Genomic DNA, 24,337 nt, shown 5'->3' with positions numbered 1-24,337 from the left:
TTGCCGCGCATTTCCTGGCTGGTTTCCTTTTCCTCTTTTTCAGACGTATGTACTGTTTCTAGTGAAAGACGCTGCTCGGCATCCCAAGTTGGTTTCCAATGTCGGATGAGTTTCGTCCGGCACTACTATAGACTCTTCCTATAAGGAGAATATGGACATAACGGGTACGGATTGAGATCTCAGAAAATATATGTGCTATCGGAATACGCCACAGTGAGTTGAACGGAAAAGGTGTTACGATTACGAAGCGAGAAAGGCATGGACTCTTCCTGCGTGTGAAATCGGCAAACTCTCGCTCAGTGCTTTAGACATCATCGGCTTCATCACCCTTCAGCCCGTGCTCGAGTCAGCTCAAATGCGAGGACACACGGCCGTTCGCACATGCTGGCTGGCCTTATAGTTCGAACGCCTGGCCGATTTTTCGTGAGAATGCTTCGATATGCAAGAGCATGCGGATGGGCCTGAGAAAGAAAGAGAGGAAGAAAGAAAGAAAGAAAATTAAATAAATAAATAAAGAAAAGAAGGAAGGAAGGAAGGAAGGAAGGAAGGAAGGAAGGAAGGAAGGAAGGAAGGAAGGAAGGAAGGAAGGAAGGAAGGAAGGAAGGAAGGAAGGAAGGAAGGAAGGAAGGAAGGAAGGAAGGAAGGAAGGAAGGAAGGAAGGAAGGAAGGAAGGAAGGAAGGAAGGAAGGAAGGAAGGAAGGAAGGAAGGAAGGAAGGAAGCTGGGCAAGTCCGCGGACTGGCGGTTGTACTAATTTGGATCATATGGGATTTTTAAATCCCGGCACAATGAAGTTTTTGTCTTTCACCGCAATGGAGATAGGGGTCATTGCATAACCCACCGCTCGGTCACCTGAACGAGCAGGTTACGCGTAAGTCACACACGCTGTTTCTTTTTTCTGGGTGTTAACACAAAGTTGTAGCACTGAGTTGTAATGAATGGTTCTTTAGTGCGGTTTTATCTGTGACCGTCTTTCCAGGATACGGATTCGGAAGAAGATTGCTTTCAGGAATGCCATCACTTGCCAGTTAAAAGTAAGAAAGGAAAAGAGGGACCTAGAAAGATTGAGACGAAAAGAGTGAGGAGCAAAACAGAAATTGAAAGACAGCGTGCGCCAAGCGTCATCTTTTCTTCTTTTATCACTCCCCTTTCCGCTCCGTTCAATCTCCGAAAGTGGGCGTTGATATATGTCACCGCACGCGCGTTCTTCTGCTGCTCCAAGCGCGAACGCATGGCAGGGGCCTCTGCGTTGTCGACGCACCACCGTGTGGCCCACTTCTGGGACGACTTCCCGCCGGCGGCGAGCGGACAGCCGCCCCCCGTGATCTACTTTGGACGCCGGAGAGGCGAGGCTGCGGAATCGAAGACACCGGGCAGCAAGGAGGGGGGGGGGGGGGGGGGGGGGGGGGGGGTGATGTGCCACTCCTATTGCTCGTCAACACAAGGAGCAACCTCTCCTCTTCTCTGGTAAAGAAAGAAAGAAAGAAAGAAAGAAAGAAAGAAAGAAAGAAAGAAAGAAAGAAAGAAAGAAAGAAAGAAAGAAAGAAAGAAAGAAAGAAAGAAAGATGCAAATATGGCGATTTTTCCACTGGCTTCGCACGGGCCATGCCATTGCGAGAGGGTAAAATGAGCCACACTGTACCCTCGGTATATCCCGCGCAACAAAAGAATGCTGCGTGTGAAACGGCACAGGCTCCTTGGCGCTTATTACGTTCCATTCATTGCGCACACGGTGGCGCTACCTATGTACCGACATGTAGTGACGTCATTCTTTCTAAGGCGCCGTTGAGCACGAGCTACCTACGAGGCCGAGGCCAACCTAATGAATACTCGTGACGACGCCCGCGGCCGCTTGCGCTATTGGAGCCACTTATTTGCGCGCCACACTCTTCGTGATAATCTAGCACAACTCATTGCGCCCCGCTTGGTTTGCTCCACGAACGGTGGTCGAGACGCTTTCGCTATTCTGCAGGAAACGTTGTCACCTCGGAAGAGGAAGACGACTGCATGTGTCGAAAGTGAGGTCTGCCGGGGCTTTCTGCTACTAACCTCTGTGAGTCTTGCAAAGAAATTGAATTCATAGATGATTTGTTCTCTTCTGCCGGAGGTTCGCATCTCTCCGCAAAATTTACTTAGCAACTCCCCTTTCGAGATTAGGCCTTCCACAAACCATTCCAGTTCTCCTCTCCTTCAAAGCAAGCTTCAAGGGATATGGCTTAAAACCACTTTGCGATTTCATTCATCATTACATAATTTCAACAGGTAGATTCCTATGCTAGGTATGATTTCATTACCTTTTCTTTTCCTTTTTATTTTTTCCAAATTCTAGTTAAAGGTCCATATTTATATGAATACTCCAGTCCTTGAACATAATTATTTACAAACTACAATGCACCCTGGCCAATCCCCCGCCGTGGGTATGTGCCATTTTGTCTCAGGTCGCCATCATCATCATCATCATCAGCATCATCATCATCATCATCATCATCATCATCATCATCAAAAGTTCCAGTCCAAGTAAACCGAAAGTGAGTTTGAATTTTGCCGAGCTTCGTACGATCTGCGCGCGCGTTTTCAGGCATAGTGGCGACTGTTCACTGTATACAGACGCTCGAGGAAAAATTACGAGGAACTTCAGCGACTAAAGTAGTGAAAGGCGAAAGCCTGAGTGTCGTATTCTGCTACGCAACTGGCACTAATGAGCAATTGATTAATAAATTAATCACGAGTTAATTTTACCATAATTATTTAATCAATGAGTTATTTATATTAGTCATAAATTATATTATTCATTAATTAATAGTAAATGATCATTGATTGGCATATGGCTATATAAGGCATGCATTCGCGCACACTGTGGTGGTGCTCTGTGATTGGTCTAGACCTCTATGACGTCATTATGCCTCGGCCAATCAGAGCCGCCGCAAAAGCGGGACACATTTTGTACACGACAGCATGAGCCATTAAAGGCTTTCGCCTTAAAATGCACCGTGAAGCGTCGATGCCACTCGTACTCCATTTCTCAATGCCAAGCAATGCGAAGCTCCGGCGAAACCTATGAAGACAACCGATTGTCGTTAAGAGTAACTGACTGCATTCCAAGAACAGGCAGGAGTAGCAGGGGGCGGTATAGAAAGTTAGGTTGGTGGATGAGATTACGAAGTAGCGGGGATAAAGTGACCGCAGCCAGAGCCGGATTTGGTTAATGGAGGGCTACGGTAGAGGGCGGTCCTGCAGAGGGTGTGATCAGGGTGATGGTAATAACGGTGAACACGCCATGCCACTGTTAGGAGGGCCGTGGGAAAGCTCTTGTAATACTATAGGTTAGGTCTGCATTCACAAACGCTGAGGTCTACAAGAGGACGGCCACCAACGCTTCTCACTTGACATGCATAAATCAAGATTTTTTACTCGTTAGGCGACTTCTCACTCACTCACTCACTCACTCACTCACTCACTCACTCACTCACTCACTCACTCACTCCCTCACTCACTCACTCACGGGCAACGTCTGCATGGAACCCTTTACTTAAGAAGTAACATCTGTAATGCATTGCCGCTGGAGTTCTGTATCAACCACTGCGAAGTTCTTGCTGAGTGCATGGATGTGTGTGCCTAATTCCTATATACCAGGCCACGAAAAAGGAAACTCCTTTTGGCCATTAACGTAGTCCACTGCGATTTATTTATTTATTTATTTATTTATTTATTTATTTATTTATTTATTTATTTATTTATTTATTTATTTATTTATTTATTTATTTATTTATTTATTGATATAATATGGTATGGGGGTATGTGGGAAGTACATGCCGAAGCAACTCCGGCTATAGGGAGCTTGCACGAAGCCTGGATTGTCCGCCCTGTTGTCGTCGCTGGCAGCGTATACAATGCTGCTATTGCAGCAAGGACGCAGTGAATTGATCGCGATCGTCCCTTGTCATTTTCGGCACTTCAACAAGCAAGCACGCGGAGTAACTCGTGCGCTGACCCTACGTGCGTACCAGATGTATAGTCAGATTTCCTCTCGACGCTGTGCCCGAAAGATCGGGTGAGCTATGAAGAAAAGGCAAAGCAGTGTGCAGCGCGAAACCCTTCACTCTACGCGTCAACGACTGCACTATGGGTGCGGACTTGTGGCCGCTCGCCGACATTGACGAATTTCTAGTTCTGAGGAATAGTTTGGTATAGTTGCCCGGATTGACATCGTCTGTTGGTTCGTGCGACGGTGCGAGCCATTCGCCTCCAGGATTCGCTCAGAGCGCTTGCCTTCTCGCACTCGGGTAGGTGATTCGGAATCCCGAACAATGCGCATTTGGTTTGTCCGATTTCACGAGCATCGTCTGCACGTATTTTACGTGACCATGCACGTAAACGCGGCTGTGTGGCAGCGCGGTGTTGCGCCGTCTGCTGATAACGATGACATCATGATGGATTACCCAGTATGCATCGCTTCATGCAAGCTCCCTATATCAAGAATACCGTAATGGAGGACTCTTAGCAATTTCGACCATCTGTAAATTTTACAACGCATTGTCATATTATACAATATATTGGTGTCGTTTCTTTTGCGTTTCGCTGCCGTCGAAAGGCGGGCGTCGCAGCCGAGTTCAAACCCGCGTCCTTGAATTCAGCAAATTGGTGGATAAAAGAGAGGCGTAGTGAGTAAAGACCCATTCACACTTGCGACCCGCAGAGGTTGTGGGAGCGTTTTAAGTCGAAAAGCGACTGTCGCAAATGGTCGCATCGGTGCAAAATCGACAGTCGCAAGCCAGTTCAGCACTGCTCAATTTTCTAGTCTTGCGATTGCGAGTCGTTGAACCATTGAACCAATCAGCGGTGCAGATGAAGTGAACGAAAGTTAGTTTTATATCCGATCTTCTCGTTGCTGGTGAACAGTCAGGATCGCCAAGTCTCGTTCTGAACGCGACCAATTCGAGAAAGTGACCCGTGGGTCGCCCTCGCTGTGAACATCGGTCGAGCTGAGCGGCATCCTTGATCGCATGGCCAGCCGGTCGAGTGCCCTTCGCGACTCGCAAGTGTGAATAGGCCCTAAGTATAAAGCCTCGCTGCTACATTTAAGCAACTGCAGAGGCATTGCAGAGGTCACCTGCAAAATCCCAGTGTCTGTAAACATATTTAAATCTATAAATTACCTGTAGCCCCCTGAGGGCCTTCTGGACACTTCCAGCAGCTATTATTCGAAATTCGCGATTGCTGCCAAGCTGTACTTCCGCAAGAGTCATGATAAAGGTTGCATCTGCAAAGCTACTTTGGCAGTGCATCGGTCTTTGCTATGCAATAACCATCAATCGCTCCTGGATCGAGGAGGGGGTACCTACATACGCGACGCGCTTTCCGGTCCCCGCCGTTGGAGAGGCACTTGGGGATCCCTCTCCCCCAATCTCGTTCGGAGCGGCCCAGGAGAGGCTGCCACACACGTTCCGTCCTCTCTCCTGCGAGCGGGGGAACGCATCGCCGTCAGCGCGGCAAGAAACCGGGCGGCACGCAGAACGGGCAGAACGCGCTCGGACCGCACCGCGGGAGGACCTGTGTGCGCGCCGTGCTCCCGTTCCGGATACACACTTGGCCGCCACCGCGCGCTCTCCCCGCATCCTCCCCTTGTGCTGTGTGTGAGTGTGGCGGTGCGTTGCACGGGCGCTGTTGTGAAGAGTTGTTGCTGCTGCGCAGCCGGCGTTCGACGCCTCTTTCGGAAACTGGATATCCCAGCCGCCGTCGCAGAAGATCCTTGAGTGCCGCCCGGGGACTGCTCCGGGTGCGTGTGTGTGCGTGTGTGAGCTCCGGATTGCGCGCATCGAAACTCGGCGCCGCTTGAGTGACCCAGCGCCCGACAGAGGAGAGATGTGGCGTGCGTCCTCTTTGTGAGGGGTGGTGGAACTGGTGCCGCGAAACGAAGGATGTACGGTGGAACGCACGGAGTCCCTTGCGTTGTAAGCGAGTGTGGTCTCGGCGATATCGATTGCGGCCGTTGCTGTCAGGTTTAGTACTGACGACTTTAGTACTCCGGCTGTCACAGTCTGCATTACGCGAGCACTCGTGATGTGAACACGCACACTGTGATCCTTTGGAGTTAACCCCCTGAAACCTGTCAAAGTTGACCGACGCTGCCAAAACTTACGGGTGATACTGACCAGCTACTCCCGTTGCCATAGCTATCATTACCTACGCTGATAAGTCGCGTCATGTGAAATCGCCGCGACCCAATCTGGGGTAACCGCAACCACGGCGGGCTTTCGATTCACCATGGAGCTGTTCCCGGTGCTGTGGCTGGCCGTGTCAGCCACGGCGCCCGTGCTCATAGTGCTGTGCCTTTGGGTAGCCTACGTGTTCCACACGTACCGCCGCAAGTGGAGGACTGTCGATCTCTTCCTCCTTTCAGTCTGCTGCCAGGACCTGGTGACCGCACTCTTCTGCTTCGGCTTCTCAGTTCTGAGACTAATCGGGCCCAAGATGGCCGCCGCCCCCTGCGGGTTTGTACTGTGGGGACTAGCGGCGAGTCGCACCTTTCAGCTGACCACGCTGGCCTCGGCCGTTGGCGACCGGCTCTTGACAATCCGCTGGCCGTACCGGTACCGATTCAGCGTGCGCCGCAATCAGATCCGCTACCACGTCGCGGTGCTCGCCGTCATCGGCGTGCTCATTGGCGTCGCGTCGGCGTTCGCCCGGTCCTCTGAGTCCATGCTCGAGTGCTCGCTGCACCCACAGCTCTGGGACAGCCGGTACACGCTGTTCGTGCTCGTCCTCTACGGGCTGCTTATGGTGAGCAGCGTCGGCATGAGTGTCGCCATGGAGGTGCAACGCTGGCAGCTAGGCCGTAAGGCGCGTCTCCAGCAGTTGCGCACCGCCACCCCGGAGTACGGCACCACGAGCACTGGGAGCAGCGTCAGCTCGTCCAGCTCCAAGCCGCTGCACGTTCTGGGAAGGCAGACGTCCAGAAGGCCGTACAGTCCACAGGTTCTGTGCGAGGCCGGAGTGTCTGAGTATCGCTGGACGGTCGTAGCCGTCGTTACCTTGCTGTCCTTCGCTGTCAACCATCTGCCCTTCCTGGTGAGTACCCGTGCGTCATTCGGCGGTTATGTAGTGTCGTCGATCGTTTTACGGAGGCGATGCCACTCGCATCTACTGAACCGTTTGCGCGAAGAAAAAATACTGCTGTCACACGGGCATGAGAAGTCGTGAAGTACGACGAGCGCAAATTTCGTTAAAGTTGTGTTCGTAGTGATGCCGCAAATGTCCGGTTAGCAGAGCTATTTTACCGCTCCTATTATGGCTCGAAATTAAGAGGTCAGAAATACATTTCAGAACTTTTGCACCAGGTACAATTATGTGCAATGACACCAACACTTATTTCCCAAACAGTACATCAAAACATTGCACTTTTCCACAATATTTTGAAGCGGGGGGCGGAGGGGGGGGGGGGGGACCATGGGAGCCACTATAACGAGCCGTTCGAGTCCTGTCAGGCGTGACACGACATCGGATGTTCCCTGTAGTCTTATTACACTGTACCTGACCACTCACGACATGCTTACTGATGCTACAACCAATCTAAGCCTCTAACACAGATCCTGCATTTATTCCGCTTGAAAGCGAAGCTGTTTGACTTGTAGCAACTAATAAATACTGCGAAGACGCTAAGTACTTCTAACAGCTGAGCAGCTGCTAGTTTCTTCGAGGAGCTATCTTTTGTGCAGCGTCGTGGGGCCCTCGCGAGGACTAGACATGTTCGAAAATGTCGTGTTTGGTCTCCTAGCTCTTACTGAAGGATGTACTACTTCACCAATATCCTTGTTTCGATGTCGGCCATACACAACACTACTCATCATACCTCCGTACAGCTTTTTTTTTTTTTTATTTTCCACGGAGTCCGACTCTTCACTGAAACTTTGTCTACGTAACCTGAAAAGCCATGCGAACTTCTACGAATGCTACACGTTTTTCATTAATCTTCAGGCGCGGAGATGCGTGATGATGCCGGGTGATTCTCTCACGGGACACGAACCTGACGATTGCATCACAGGCCGGCACATGTCATTATAATTCGAAAGTGGTGCGCGCGTACACGTGCACAACATCCGCTCGTCTTAGCCGTGCACGACCGCTCGTATGCTGGCTTCTTGTTGCGCATATACCGCGCGTGACTTGATCGTCGGATGCTTCGGCATGATTAAGCCGAACTGCCCCAGCCGCGTTTTCATGTGCGAGCGATGAACGACAACGGGTAAGCGTAGCGAGCACCGCAGCGTGATCGGCAGCAGTTGCGCAAAGGGCGTTTCCCGCGCTGGGGGTTTAGTAGCGGCTTCGTCAGCCGGAAGCGAAAGACAGCGTGAATGGGAAGGCGGGCGGTGGCGGCCAGGTATGCGCACATTTTCGGCCCTTTCAGCGCCGCTTCTTTCTTTTCTCCACGACTGGCACAGAGCCAGAGCGGTCTACCGCTCAGGATCTCTTGCTACGTTTTCTTTTCTTGGGCGCGGCGCGCATTTACCGTTTATTTCCCGCGTTTTGCTGGTCTCTGCGCCATTTTCGTCACTCTGTATAAAGCTGGCAAAACGAGACCAAAAAAATAATAATAATAAGTGAGGAAGCGATATCGCTAGCGTGTACATCAGTCTCTTTTCCTTTCTTTTTATTTTTGAAAGAAGGGAAGGCCAAGGAAAGGTACTGAAGAAGGCTAAAGAAAAAGTTGCATGCGCCTCTAGCGGCCAGTGCCAGAACAGGCGAGATTCACATAATACGGGGCTGTCACCTCTGCGGCTATACCATAACTGTCACGCAGAGAAAAAATGTTTTCATCTACAACTCCTTAGTGCGCAAGAGTTCTTCGGTGTTATATGAGCCAGCTGTAGAACATCAGTTGTCGGCCAGTTGGCATCTCCGATTGACCCAGTCTAGGGAGATCGAGGCAATCTAACCCAGGCATAGTGCGGTCACGAGATAGATGGAGAGCAACCGTACATACCTTATAAGCAGTAACTTTAGGCCTCGCGAATAGTAAAATGCTTGCCCCATAAAGGTTCGATGGATGTATATCCGAATACTCCGCTAGAAAAGAAAGGATACCCGCCTTACGGGTGGCTTCTTCAGGCTGCTGACATCTGCTAGCGCGTTCGTGCGGTCAGCCGATTGTTGCAATGCGTTTATCTTACGCATGGAGGCGTGCTCACAACTATGCCAGTCAGAATCTGCGTTTCCTTTTGTAATGATTCTCTTATCAATTCGGCCGTTTGTTCCTCCTTGATTTCTTGCTACCGCGTGTGTTGTTGGAACTATACCAGCCAGATTAACGCAACGAGCGGAGGTGCTGACCAATTAATGGGAAAACAGGCAAAATACGAAGCGTTAGGAAGCGCAGCACCTGGCTCTTATATCCCCAGAACACACGCCTCGTAAATGCGAATTCGCAGAAAAAAAAGAAAAGAAGAAAACTCACTCCTACGCCAGCCTCGCTAACAATTCAGTTGCTATATATTTGTTTCAGTTCAGTTAATTCAGTTGCTATATATTTGTTTCAGTTCAGTTAATTCAGTTGCTATATATTTGTTTCAGTTCAGTTCAGTCGTTCAATCGTGTCCGACTCTCCATGACCCTATGGACCATATCACGCCACGCTTTCCGGTCTCTCACTATCTTCCTAACATCACATAACTTCATCTGCAGCGCCTCGAGGATGCCATCTAACCATCGCGTTCGCTGCCTGCACGTCTCTGCATGCTCATGCTAACTCTTTTCATTTACTTGTGTAGCGTACAGCGCAGGAACATTTTTCTGTCTTAAGTAACTCTTATAGTGTAAATATTTTGTCCGCAACTGTGCATGTTATCGGCTACACAGATAATGCAGCGAATTTAGGTCACTGTAAATAGATATGTGGGCATACTTTTGTTTTCTCGCAATCATGATGAATGCCATTTGTGGCGTGTAGAGGGTCGTCTTGACCGAACGAGTGATCTGCGCAAAAGAGCGATGCCTTCGTTTAAATTAACATATTTATAATTTTTATAGCTTTGTTATTGTTATTAGCCTGGGTCTCTTTGGGGGACGTTAAGCCATACAAACCAAACCAGCTTTGTTATGTAAGCTTTGTTATGAACGTCTCCTGTAGAACTATTCTTACGGAGGAATTACGTGTTCTGGAACAACAAGGATAATTTCCTGTTTACCACACACTATGGAGCAATGATATGGTCTTCAGCACTCGCTTTTATCATCTCGTCCGCTCGGCGATCAAAACAAGCGAAGATACGCGCATGCCTGAGACAAGACCCAAGACGCTCTATAACACATTCTCTCCGGGAGGCCGAGCCATGCATGGATCGTGATTGAAAGCGGTATTATTCGATTGGCCCACACGGTTCGACCCGTATTCGCGGTTGCAACGCTCATGTCCGACCCGATGCGCGTCGTGTTGTTTCTTATCGTCGCTTATATGCATGAGCCTAGTTGTCCGCATGTGGGAGCAGGCGAGTGATGTTATGTGTCGTCACCGTTGCGCCGCGTCTGATCACGATTGTTCGATGTACAAGGCTGCTAATACCAAGGCAGACATTATTCATACTTCGAACGTGTAACTGAGAGCGGGATCCGAGACCGCGTTGACGGCTTTGCAAGCGAGATTGGAATTGCAAAGCTTTTCGAGGAGGGAAGGAACTTTAGAAATGACTGATATATATATATATATATATATATATATATATATATATATATATATATATATATATATATATATATATATATAAAGGATTCCTTCCGGCGTGTGTAAATGTCGTCCTGACGAATTCGTATAATTTTAAAACGCATAATACGACGACGCTTCGTGCATTACGAAATATACCATGAAGCAGCTCTGTAGATGGGGCGGAGGGAGGGGGGCGGGGGGGTGTAGTTGTAACTCATGTATAAGAGCTTCCAATGCATCGTCCCATCTGTCCGGAGGAATGTCCCGTTCGGAGCCGCACGCTGCCGTCCTTCTTTCACGCATGAGTGTAAGGTCGGCACGAGCAAACACCGATGCGACCTTAATACATCTCACGAGGTCTGGCACGAATGACATAAGAGGGGAAGGTTTTGCCGGTAAGAGTCCGCGGAGGGACTTGCAGCAATCTTTTCAGAACGCATCCACGACGTGTCACTTTGAAGGCCCATCCCTTGTGTTTGCCTTACAACGTTATTTTTGTTTTTCTGAATATTTTCGTTACGGGCGGAAGTAAGAAGGTTGTACACTTGGTTAGAGATGTGAAAAGCGGAACCAACTGCATGACTTAGTATCGACGAATAGCTTCTTTATTTGAGACTTGCGTCTATTGTCCCTTTCTAGTTAATCCCTTAGAAGAGAGAGTGTGGCCATACAGTTCGCACCCTATGAGACTAGCAACCCCTGTAGCAGTTTGGACGTCTCTGCTTATAGAATTGGCACGGGTTACAGCCTACAAAGTTTATACTTCCTGGCACAATTCGCTGGTTGCTTGCAATTTAGAATCACACTTATGCCTTGCACAAAAACACCCGCAGTAGTAATATTTATAAGCTGTACACAAGTCAGAGGGGTCTTGACATAACGCAATGGCGTACGTTTTATTCTTTCGCAAACAGAGACATCTACATTGTTGAATAGCAAGAGCAATTGGACGTTGGTCGATTTTGTCGGGGAAAAAAAAAGATGCCCTCGGGTGGCGACGGCTGAAACACCATTAGAACCAAGGCACCGAAGTGACTCCGCCCTACACCATCTGGGGACGGTGCCAAAGCTAACGTCACAAAGCGATGCATTGGCTGCCGGGTACTTTCCGTGCAGGAAAGAATAAAGAGCGCATTAGGTGCGCAGATTACAAACAACACGCCACCACTGTCGTTTAGCAGCTCGTTCGTCATCCGTCTACGCCGTTCACAACGTAAAGGAAGAAAAAAGAAAATGTACACACATTGTCCGCCAGGTGGGACTCGCGGTTGCGCACCATCAAAGTCATCTGTTTCTTTTTCGCCCGAGGTGCTTCAACCCTTGTCAGGAGTGGGCTTCTATGGCTGTGGTTCTGCAGCCTGTGATTTTCTTCCACGCGCTCCGAGAACTGTCGTGCGTATAAAAGAATGATGAGAAGGAAAACTGCTTACGCGTGGAACCTACACCCAAACATTTGTTTGGGTAGTTTTAGTGAAAGTGTGCACCAAATTTGCGAGCTTCTGTTTTGCAGTAGGTTGAAAAAAAAAGGGGGAGGGGGGGGGGAGTTGTCGAATTTTGGGGGATATTCACGTGCAGCATATTGGCGCAGCTTAGCTGAGGGAAGGGGGGGGGGGGGTGCGGTTACAGCGCGCCTGAGCTAATACAGCTGTCGCCAGCTGTGCAGTGTACATCTGCCAGTATCTGAGTATTCCTCCCGCCTTTGTCCAGGCGCGCTGCCAATCCATTCTGGCGCGCGCCGAGACGCCATGCTCCACACACGTAACATGCTTTTCCTCACTCTCTCTTCCCGCAACTGCGCATACGTACAACCCTCCCTGATAGCGTGGTCCAACACGGGGGTCTTTTCCCGACCCCATCCATCTGCGCCGCTCTGTTCATACCGGCGCCTATTGTGTTCGTATGCGATATTCCGAGCGCCGTTGTAGGATTTTTTATATGTCTTTTTTTCTTGTTTTTCCGATCGTGCCTGCACACCCGGCCCCCAAATAAGTTCGCGTTTCGTATTCCTAACGGCAGTGACGTCCGCCATGCATCTCGTACAGCCCCTGCGTGCGATCAAAAGCACTTACCTGAAGGAAGCCCCGTGCAGTCGGGCGCAGCTGCTGGCTTTCGGTTTGTGTAAAAGAGCCTGGTACAGTCGCTTTCATATACTGTTCTTTACAAAAGTCCTGCACCAAGGGGAATCTAGATTCTTTTCGAGTAGGCTTCACTCGCTCTCTCGTCGCAGAGAACAAAAAAAAAAAAAAAAAAAAAGCTGTTTTAGCTTTCGAGCTTAGTACTGTATACGACACGATATTTATCGTCGTCTTCCGAAAATATAAGAAAAAGGAAAGAAAAAAACGTCAGTTTAAGTTGTGCAACGTCAGCAACGGAAAGTCATACATTCACATTGGAAAGTAATGCCATGCTGACAAGGCGCTGGGACCATGTTATAACTCTCGAATGCGCTATCCTGCAAAGCATATCTTATATAAGGTGTTCTGAGGTTGGAGTACCGTTAGATGTGACCTGTGGCATTTATCCCGGTGTCATTTAGAGCAGCATTACAACAACAGTACCGTGCGATATCTGTACGCGATTAATGCCGATGACAATATGAAGGACCTGTTTATCATGTTAACTCGACTGGCATATCGTACTTTCGGAAACATGCCGCAGCGTTTCTTGCACTGGCATTTCTAGTTGTTTTACTCTGCAATCTGACTTCAACACAGTTAGTGCTTATGTCCTATATTTGAACGGCAAAACTCACTCGCCGAAGTGTTTTCGGTAGTACGCATGTTTTCCTCTGAATTTTTGAACTGGATTTTAGGTTACGTGCGTCGAAGTCACGCATATACGCCTTTGTCTCGTGAACTTCGCGCATGACCTACGCGCGCCATTAGAGTCAGGTCGGGAAACGTTGCAGGAATGGCGTTTAGGCTCAACTTAAAAGCGTGGCCCCATTATTTTACGCTATAAATGGCTTTGCGAAGCAAATGCATACGTGCCTACATGAGAGCGGTCAGCGACACTTCGGATCGTGATTTTACACCGGCGCCTCCATTATAGAATGGAACACACACGAAGGTAGCCTCTCAAGAGCTTCTGCTCGCCCGCCTTCCTATAGAGCCGTCGTAAATAGCTTAGATATAGGCAGTGTTTTGGGGCAATAGCTTCGCCTCACGATGGCCGTGTCTTAGAGCACGTGCAGGCTGCTCTGTTATCAGCCCTTTAAACCTCGTAAACAAAGAACAGATAGGTGAAACTCACTGAGGTAAGCCGTCTTTTTTTCTGTTTAATTTGGGGCTTGAGATGTCAAAATGTGAAGTAGTTCGGCATTGCTAACGGCGCTACCAGTAATCCTCGGGAACATGGGGGAAAAAAAGTAGGTGCTTTTGACTAAATTTACAATATTGAGAGGTCGTCATTATCTGACAGGCCGGAATGCGAGTGGATTTGGCCGGGCGTGATGTATTGCTGTATCGAAGCTGGCTTCTTGTATGCAAATGAGCACCAGACACTGTTAGTCTCGCGCTCATGGTCTAGTTTTCTTTGCCTTTCAGGGGCACTTCAAATAAAAAGTTAATTTGTACCCATAGTCATCTAGTATAGCGAGGTCAAGCACCTCCCTTGTCCAATCTCTAATTCCAGTCCCGTTGCACCTCATAACTAATTCAACTGGCTTCTTTAGCGCTTAAACTTTACGCTCTCATAACCTGCCAATTTCGATATCGTGGGTTGGATTCTTTCCACAGTAGCCGAATATAGAGGCGACACCCAAAAGACAATCCGTGTGCTGCGCGACGCCAGTGGACGTTAAAGGAGCTTAGTTGATTTTGAAATTGTACTGGAGGGTTTCAGCTTTGAGCCTTGCAGCCCGCGCAGTGTAGTTTTGGCATATACGAAAATTCATCCACCCATTTTAGTTCTGCATATCCTTCCACCTATTTCTTTTACGATCTGACATCCACTCCAACCGTTTCAACAAATAATTGATGGTCCGGCTTTTCATATTTTATTTTGCGAGAAATCGATAAACTTTTCAGGTGTTTATTTCGGAACGCACTTTTCGTTTTTTTTTTTCGTTCTTTTTTTCTTTTTTTTTTTTTGCGAAGATCATTTTCGATGAATGAATTGCTGATTTTTTTTTTCTGCTGCTGTTCCTTCCTGAGGCTGTTGAACATTACCTTAGTCTTCTGCATATTAATTTTTAGGACTACCTTTCTGCTTTTTCTGTCTAGGTTATTAATAATTATTTGTAGTTCATCCACTGAATTATACTTAACACGGAGATGTTATCAGCAAGTCACAGATTACTGAAGTATTCTCTATCAACCCTTATCCTCAACTGCTCCCATTCCAAGTGTCTGAATCTTTCCTCTAAGCAAGATGTGAATATTACTGGGACATTCGTGTCTACTTACTTAACATTTCACATTGTCTTTATGTGAAATTTATTACTTGCTTTATGCAAAACTGTGGTTACCGCGCAGCCACTGTAGATATCTTCCAGTAATTTCACATACGGCTAATCTACACCCTGATTTCGCAATGCCTGCATGACTGCCAAGGTTTCGACTGAGTCAAATGCGTTTTCGCAATCAATGAATGCTATGTATAAGGGCTGGTTATTCGTAATCAATGAATGCTATGTATAAGGTGTGGTTATATTCCGAACATTTTTCTATCACCTGATTGATAGTATGGATATGATCGATTGTGGTGCACCCTTTCCGAAAACCGCACCGAAGTTAACGCACAAATAACAGTAATTGTAACTAAGCTCGTAAAAAGAATCATCAAAGCAACACAAGTGAAATGAGCAAAAATGCAGTCGGTAGAGCACCTTTAAGAGCTAGGTTGACATGCTATCTTCGGATTGCTTGTGATGAATGAAACAAGAGAGCGGTACATCACGTCACCTGCGTGTTGACGGAAGCGATGTAAGTGGCGCTCAGCCGTGCGGTGCACAACATGATACTAATTATATCGTGACGCCCAAGTATGGTTTCGTGTCAGTATAACCTACATAAAAGTGATAAGCTTAACAGACTAACTGTTCGAAGCGTGTGATGACAGTGAACAAATAGGGCCTGGGAAGCGGGCGGCGACTGCGTGGTGCTTCCTTGTATCCAGTGGCGTGTAAGCTAACGGAGCAATTCCTCAAATTGCACAACGATACTATTTGTTCGAGAATACCACCGCCATATCTTGCGCCTAGCTTCCCTACTTCATTAATTTTCGATTAAGTGTAAACCGTACTCAACAGCCGGATTTCTATAAACGTCTAAAATGGCAACTTTACCAACCTTCTCACTTCTACACCTGAATTCCGCTTACATTCAATGGTTTCTTTCGGTTTCAACCAAAAAAAAGAAACATCGACCCCCCTACTTCAGCAACGTCGACTGCACGTCATGCACGCGCATACACATTCGCGCACACCTGGCCGGGCGGTCCCGTAGTTTCCACCGCGTGCCTGCATAGCGCACGCTCATTGTCCACGCTGCGGGGAGGACAAATGGCACCTCCACAACGGGACTCTTCTCCCTCCTCTTGAGTAGGGCGTCCGCTTCCGGTTTCGACACACGCAGGATCCCTCCCCCACTTCCGGTGTCCCACCGCCGCTGCTATTGTGGACACGCGCCACGCAGCAGTCGGATGAAGGGAGGTGACAGGGCACGTGGCAGCAAGCGGCTCACGCTTTGACTATCCATGTGCCCGACCTGCTGGTTCACCAAAATAGGAAACGCCTGGAGGGAGCGAACATCACCTGGCACGCGAACGAAAGAGGAGTAGGCTTCCCGAGTTTCTTCTTGTTTTCTTATGTGCGCGTTACCACCTCCCTTTCAGTTCTAATTGTACCGTTAAAAGACGCGGACACCCCTTGGTGCAAACATTTTCGCGACATTCGTGAAAAGCTTTTATGTCTCCATTTAACGCTTTGGAAATACGGGTGTGGTCATGCTTCGACACACACACACACACACACACACACACACACACACACACACACACGCACACGCACACGCACACACACACACACACACACACACACACACACACACACACACACACACACACACACACACTGATAGTGGAGAGAGAGAGAGAGACAGACGGAAAGCTCACGTACACTGGTTGCAGGGACGGTCGCAAATTTCACTCACCACTTGCTTCATAAAAAACATTGTGTGGCACTTTGGACCACTAAGTGCGATAAAAGCATCACGTGACCTAGGGTGGCCGCAAAGTGTGACACCTTCTGCGAACGACAGTATGAGCCATTAAAGGTTTTCGCCTTAAATAGTAGCACAGATTCCTTGTTTCGTTTTATTACTACTGTATCTATAGCCATGGTCACAGTCATCAAGACATCATTGGTGAATTGATCGTCAGGTCACTAATGGAAGGTTGAAAATATCGGAAAGTCCGCGTCAGCCGCAAGGATGCGGCCGAACAGCTTATATGATATATTCCAGTCGGTTATCCATAGCACGTTGTTCCTAGAGCCGGTAAGCGTGCTTCAGTAAATCATTCAGAATGAGGTCGTCGCGGTTTCTTACTGGCCGAAACTGATGGTATGTTCCGTCTTGGACTCAGGGCTCGATTGGCGACTGGAACATGCCTGTTTTGCCGGTAGTGCTGTATATAGTAGCTCTCGAATAGTGTGCCATGACATCGTCTTGGAGGTATGCATGGTCTACGTGGTGCCACTGCCAGGGGTCGAAATGCAAGCAACCTATTTAGTAAAAAATAAACATCTTTGTAGAGTCGGTGAATTCCAAAGTAGAACTTCGGCGACTGGAACCCCCACGAACGGTGACATGGTTAAAAGTAAACAAAATCAAAAGTACGCGTAAAGCGTGCAAGAACCGGTATTCTAATAGTTCCCAGATGAGCGCTTATGGAGGTCGGCTACTAAAGGCAGGGTCGCTTTGTCAATTAGAGTTCGAACCATTTGCGACTTACCGGCCGGCCGGTCACGCAACAGCATTCCCGGGTAATCGTTGGTAGCAACTCATTTTCTCCTTCAAGTCGTTACGGACAGCCAGTGCTGCTCCGTTACAGTCCGTGAGTCCCATTCCCCCACTTCTCACTCCACGCCCATCTCGTGTCCACCCTTTCTTCGATCGCTGTTTAACAGCGAGTTGACTGCCTGCATGGCTATATTGAGCTTCCGTTCCTCCGCTTTCCATTGAGAAGTACCGCTGATTGATAACCTCTTATTGCGTTCATTGAGAGTATAGCGCACGCGCGCCGTAAAGATGTAGAGGCACGATCCATCGAGCTTAACAGCAAGGCAGAGGCTGTGCTATGTTGTGTGAGTCCGCTACTGCCCCGTGACATGGCAGTTCGCCTTATGCTCCAAGAGCGGAGGAACGCGTGTTTCTTCGCCTCCTTACGAATACCATGATGTGCCCGGCGTCACTTAAACACTTTGACAGTGCCTTCTCTGGGGAGTGCCCGCACTGCGCGGAAATGTCCTCGGACCTTTTCCACATGGTGTGGGCGTGCCCCTCCAACCCTGCCTTTGCACCTAACCCAAACACCACCCGGGAGGACTGAGAGGTGACCCTACTCGCCTGCTCCGACCTGAAAGCCCAAAAGGCATTAGTCAAGCGAGCATTGGCAGCAGCGGAATCCACTGGGGTCCCGTACTAGAGACTCCACCTAGTGTTTGGGAGTAGAAGGGCACTAAGCCTGACCCAAGAGCAACCTTCATGTAACTCTCTATATTTATTAAACGTTTTCACCACCACCCCCGAGCGCACTGCGGCAGGAAATTTGTATAACAGTGCAGCGATGACTTTGTTTTTCTTTTTGCCTGCGCTATCAGGTGCTTCACAAACTGCGCATATATTCTTCGGCTGACCGTCTCAGGAGTTGCTAATGCAAGCTGCTCGAGAAAGGTCGCAGCGATGGACACCTTTGGCATACGTGCTCCGTGCTGTCCCTCTATCCGAAGAATCCGCATAAGCGGACGGAATCGGCTGCGCAAGGCAGAGTTCAGGTCTCACACGAGCACGTCACGCTGCTGCAGCGCCACACATGATCTAGCGGCGCGGGCATGGCGCGGGCGCGCAGGCGACGAGAAAACGGGAGCTCACGTCAGTCAGGCAGCCATTGCTCGAGACGCGCGTTCGACCATGAGCCTGCCTCGCTGCCGTCACGTCTTTTTTTTTTTTTTCGTTGCTTCGCCCTTACATCCACTCTCCCACGGCGCATACAATTAAATGGCCCAGCAGAAGGCACCCCGAATTCTACACGCGCCTCCGGGCCCCGCACGAGGCCTCGTTCGCTGAGTTCCCATCGGAGCATGCGTGCTCGTCCCGTCTCGCCGTGACCCTAATGAGCAGTACACGCTCGAGTAAGTGCGCGCCTCGGAAGGAAGTGTTCGTCGTCTCCCGCCCGGCTGGCCTACCTCCGGACGATGAGTGAATGGTCCTGAGCCGGGCACTCGTTTCGCCAGGCGGCGCTCGCGTTGTCTAGAGGGTCCATTGTAGCTTGTTCGAAGCAGTTAGCTCGAGATACACTGAACTATGGAAAGGTGTACAGGTCTTCGCGGACTCGACTGCACACAGGTGCTTGGAGAGTTCAGATTGGCGCGCCTAAAAACCAGCGCCAACTCTATAGATCTAGTGGTGTCCGGTGGTGGCTTTGTGGTTCATGGTATGGTATGGTATGGTATGGTACGGTACGGTACAGTATGGTATGGTATGGTATGGTATTGTATGGTGTTTTATGGTATGGCACGGTATATGGTACGGTATGGTATGGTATACGGTATGATATGGTGTGTGACACGGCCACAAAGGAAAGCTATACAACTTTTTCAGACACTTCATAGTTCAACAAAAGTTCACCCTGGTCCGGTTTTCGCGCTGCATTCTTATTGAATGGACATATGGATGCCAGATCTTCCTCTGGAAAGGATCTGCTTTGGGATCGAAAATGGAAAGAAAACTCGTCTTGCTGGCGTTTCCTTTGTCCAAGGTTGATACACTATACGCAGGCGAACTTCGCTTCAAATGATTTCTTTCTGGACGCGGAGCATTTTCTTATTGCTATTGCTTACTCCTGTCATTTACCACCCATAGCTACGGAGCAACGCGCCGCGGTGGCGCAGTTGTTAGGTCGCTCAAATGCTGTATCCAAAGATGTGCGATCGAGCCCGGCTACGGTGGCCGCTTTTCAATGGAGATGAAAAGAGTGGCTGTCGTGTCCTGTTCGATGTCGTGCGCGTTAAAGAACCTCCGATAGTCGAAATTACTTCGGAGCCCTCCACCACGGCGTCTCTTATAGCAATTGAGTCGCTTTGGGTCGTTAAACCCCATAAACCAAACCAAACCGGCTACGGATCACTTGTGTGCCCTCTGTATATATAGTCTGCAAGCTGCGCACTCAAGGAGGGGAAAAGAAAAAGAAAGAAAACAAACAAACAAGAAAGCAAGAAGTATTACAAAAACAAGAAAAATCAAGACCGCTATCGAGTTTTAGAAAATTACGAGTGATGCATGTGTCTCGCACTTTTAGCAGTCTGCCTATAACGACGCAGTCTACAGAAGACGCTTAAAAAAAGCGCCTACCGAGTCCCTGTCACACAGAAGACTTCTGGACTATAGCCGAATGATCCTGCAGGCAGGCTTTCTGAAATGGCACGCGGGGAGAGCCTAACGTGTTTGGAATTTGAGGCAATTAAAGAGGCATCAAGAAAAATAAGAAAATGAGATGACACTGAAGGAAGCGGGTGGTTGGTTTCATTGCTTTGCTCATTTCTTCGTTGTCGACGTCCGACCTTCTATAGAGTCGGCGGACCCTTGATGTTGAAGTGACAGGGCAAACAAGCTATGTGCGCGGCGGGAGGCCAAGATGGGACCGGACAGGCAAGGAATGCGGAAGATGCCGCCTTAACTTTAAGCACCGCACAGCCATCACAGTTGCCAGTCGCAGGATGGAAGCACACAGGGCAAAGAAAACTCATTTGCAAGTGCATGAACGGGGAGTTAAGAGCGCACGAATGTCTGCAGTACATGCGCTTGTGTGCGCTCGTCTTTTAAAAATAAAACAGGAATTTTATACACAGATAAAGGTCGGTCACCGAAAGTTTCATCCCGACAACGTATTCTGTCAATGTGTCATATTTTCTAGCTGCCTAAAATGAGATAGTAAAGGAGGGTGTTTCATTTATTCTTTTTAAGGCAAAAAAAAAAGAAAAAAAGCGGGCCACATCGACAAAATGTGGCCCGCTTTTACGGCTGCTCTGATTGGCCGAGGCGGGATGACGTCATAGAGGTCTCCACCAATCACAAAACACCACCACAGTATGCGCGAATGCGTGCCTTATATGGCCATATGTCAATCAATGATCAATTACTAATGAATTAATCGATGATTCGAGACTAATTAAGTAATTAGTTAATTGATAATTGATGATAAATATTATCTACTAATTAATTACCGATTAATTCTTCACTTAATCATTAATTAGTGCCAATTGCGCGGCAGAATGCAATACTCAGGCTTTCGCCTTTCACTACTTTAGTCGTTGAAGTTTTTCGTAATTTTTATCAATCAGGGGACCAAAAGCGCTTTTCTGGGGAGGGAGGGCCGATCACTCAAAACGGGAAGCTAAGCGAGATAGCAGTCAAGTAAAAAGAACGGGTTCGGAGACGGAAAAAGGAAACAAACAAACGAAAAAAAGGACGGAGATTCGAAGGCCATTGCCGCGGGTCTGAGGTGTTTGGGTATGAGAGGTGCCCTCAAGATAGACCTGTTTCTTTGAGGAAGCTGGTCCCGTAATGACAGACCCGGCACGGCAGGCGACGCCAAAGAAGCCCTTGCTGCTGCAGCCCTCTGCGCGCTTCCCGAGTGTCGTCGTCCCTGACGGCTTCAGAGCGTCCGGTTCGCGAGAATGGGCCGCTGTAAGCTTAGGCGACGCTCTCAAAACTGCGGCCTAGCTAGCAGGTTAATTTCTCTCTATAGAGCCGATCGAGTATTCCTTGGCGAGCAAGGCAAGACCGCGCTGTAATACGGAGTTCTGGCGAAAGGCGATAAACAAGAAAACGCATGCACTGACAGGTCTCTTGCTTCTGCTTGATGTGTCTTGAGCGTCAGATAGACGTATCGGTTTACACATGTGTCTTTAGATCCAACCGCCGAAAAAACTGATGGAAACAAGCATTTTGCTAGCGTGGTCGTACACCTCTCAATAGCTGGGCTTCGTTGGCTGTTTATGCAATCATCTTTTTTTTTTTTTTTTATGACCAGAAAAAAGAATTTACACCAGAAAAAGAAACGCCTGAGTATGTCGGGGACGAAAGACCAAACCGTGCTGTTCGCTGCCCTATAGCTCCCGCTATTTTTTTTTTATTTTTTTTTAGCGCTTGTGAAATATCCATGTCAGCTATCTGGTTAAAAAGTTTTCCCTTTGGAAACACAACGTTTTCAGAGGCCAACAGCATCAGTTACACTATACTTGTTGGCTAAGACAAGTGGTAATTTACGTTACCGTGGTTAGATTTTGGTCTTGAACGGTCCTATTTGTCCTGCGAAGTATATGGCCTAAATATGACTCTTTCCGACGTGGACCTTACGCCGGAAATCTGTAGGGGAGCTTTATCGACTTTCAGTAAAAAGAAAAGTATGTGTTCTTTCTATGAATAGTGAGCGAAGTTTTAAAGTAGCAGTGACTGATTCCTGTGTTCCTGCTTATGTTATCTCGGAATGCCTTAAAGACGTCCTTGATTCACGAAGCTGCTACACCTCAAGTTTCCTTCATACATTGCCTTTATGCGCACATTCACCTCGAGGCCTTATCATTTTGCTAGCAGTGCATACTTATGCAAGGATGTTCGCGCAGCTGCCTCGGCCCATCTGAAATGATTATAAATGCCTGTGCCCCGTAAGAAGAACTGGACACTGTCTGGTTCCTGGCTGCTTTCTTCCAAGTGAAGACTGAGTGGCGTGCAGGAAGTCAGGTTATCACAGTTACCACTGCATGAGCATATATAGAGAGACCAGGGGCATTCGCACTCACCTCTCCTTCCGCACCGCTTTTAGCATTTCCTTGTTTAAACGAGTGGCGTTACGCTCACGTTTGACTACACCGTTACCCCTCACACACGAACATCCCTTTCTACCCTCATGACTTCAGTACGGTTGTTTCCGTGCACGCCAATTTTGCGCGTGAAGTTGTCAACTTGACGTTCGTCATGTAATTGTCTCATCACTTTGCATCTACAACTCACTTCTGATCGAAGATCGTTACATGCGCTCTCGCTCGAATAGCCCTCCAAGGGCTTTCTCTTGCTTCGTAAGAGGGCCCTCCGTACATGGAGGGGGCTCTCAAATGCCATATAGGGGACAATGCCCCCACTCTCTGTAATATTGGCAGTATATGTTTCTACCACCAGCACCACTTCTGATCGCGTGTCGTATAACCTTGCGTCGAGTACGCTGCGCTTTCCCTCCCAGGAGCAACGTTAACTGAATGATGATGATATGCCAACAGACATGCTGTGGTCAGGTAGCCGGCGACTTGCTAAATTCGCTTGCCGGCGTTGCTCAGAAGGGGGGTATCTTAGCATTGTACCCCCGTTCATAGCAGGTTCGCACTTATTAGCACCAGTTCGCATTTTTAGTAACTGCGGAACTCACAAAAGAGGCCAGAAAAAGAACATTTGAAAGGAGGGGGTGAAATTTAGAGGCATTGAGCTGATTACGTTGGACGGCTCGGAGAAAGTAATCAAAGTGACATGCGCATGCATTTTTCATGAAGGGTGCAAGTGCGTTAAATAGCCGGGCTGTTTAATAGCACGATGATCAACCACGAAATTGTCTGGGTTTATACATGCGTCTCTAGTACGAAAGCTGCTAGTGAAGGTGGCGAGAAAGCTTAGGGGGAGGGGGAGGGGGTATATTAAATGGTGGCTCTATTTGAATGACCAGGAAAAATATTGGGGCTATTTGGGGAGGCAGCTGCATATTTATTCCCTCTCCAACTTATTCTGATTCGATTCTCATTGTAATTGTATTTGCAAGCACTTGTTTATTCTGTTCTAGGTTTGGGTTGGTTCTATTCTAATTCAGATTCTTTTTTACTATTCTTATCATACTCCCCTTTTACTCTTATTTTAACTTTGCATTCTTAATTAGGAATTTCGACTCTTGCAATCACAATATACGCAAACACAGACATTACTATCGATTCTACTAGCTTTGGTATGCTAAGTGCGAATCTTAAAATCTTAATCACTAATTGAAGTCTGATAATTAGTTATAATTACAGCATTGTACTTACTTATATGCTACTAGAGCACTACACTGGCACTACTTAGGCCATTTTCAGACCGAGTATTCACACAGACAACAATGCCGGACAGAGTTAAGCTTTGTGGTAATCATTTGCTAACACAGTGAAAGGAAAGGTAAAACAGCAAAATATAAAAGCATGATTCCGAACTGGTTCCGCTTTTTGAACACTCAGCGAAACGTCGCATTTACGGTATTCGTCTCATAGAAATCAGCTTCTTGAATGGCCGTATGCGCCTTCTGCAACTTTACACACGTCTGTATATATATATATATATATATATATATATATATATATATATATATATATATATATATATATATATATATATATATATATATATAT

At 48.0% G+C, this 24,337-nt stretch overlaps 1 protein-coding gene across 1 annotated transcript in view; it reads left to right on the top strand.

The window, feature by feature from the left end:
- The first annotated feature begins 5,503 nt into the window (after window positions 1-5,503).
- LOC146197229 (uncharacterized) overlaps window positions 5,504-24,337 on the top strand; it is a 138,711-nt gene continuing 119,877 nt past the window's right edge. Inside the window, exon 1 of the mRNA XM_084599022.1 lies at window positions 5,504-7,067. Coding sequence (XP_084455148.1) covers window positions 6,264-7,067 — 804 coding nt within the window. The 5' untranslated portion in view covers window positions 5,504-6,263. The remainder of the gene's footprint in view (window positions 7,068-24,337) is intronic.

This window comes from Amblyomma maculatum, chromosome 3 (assembly GCF_055883805.1).
Source record: "Amblyomma maculatum isolate TAMU_Amacu chromosome 3, ASM5588380v1, whole genome shotgun sequence".
Classification (NCBI taxonomy): domain Eukaryota; kingdom Metazoa; phylum Arthropoda; class Arachnida; order Ixodida; family Ixodidae; genus Amblyomma; species Amblyomma maculatum.
This window is presented reverse-complemented; position numbering and strand designations above follow the sequence as displayed.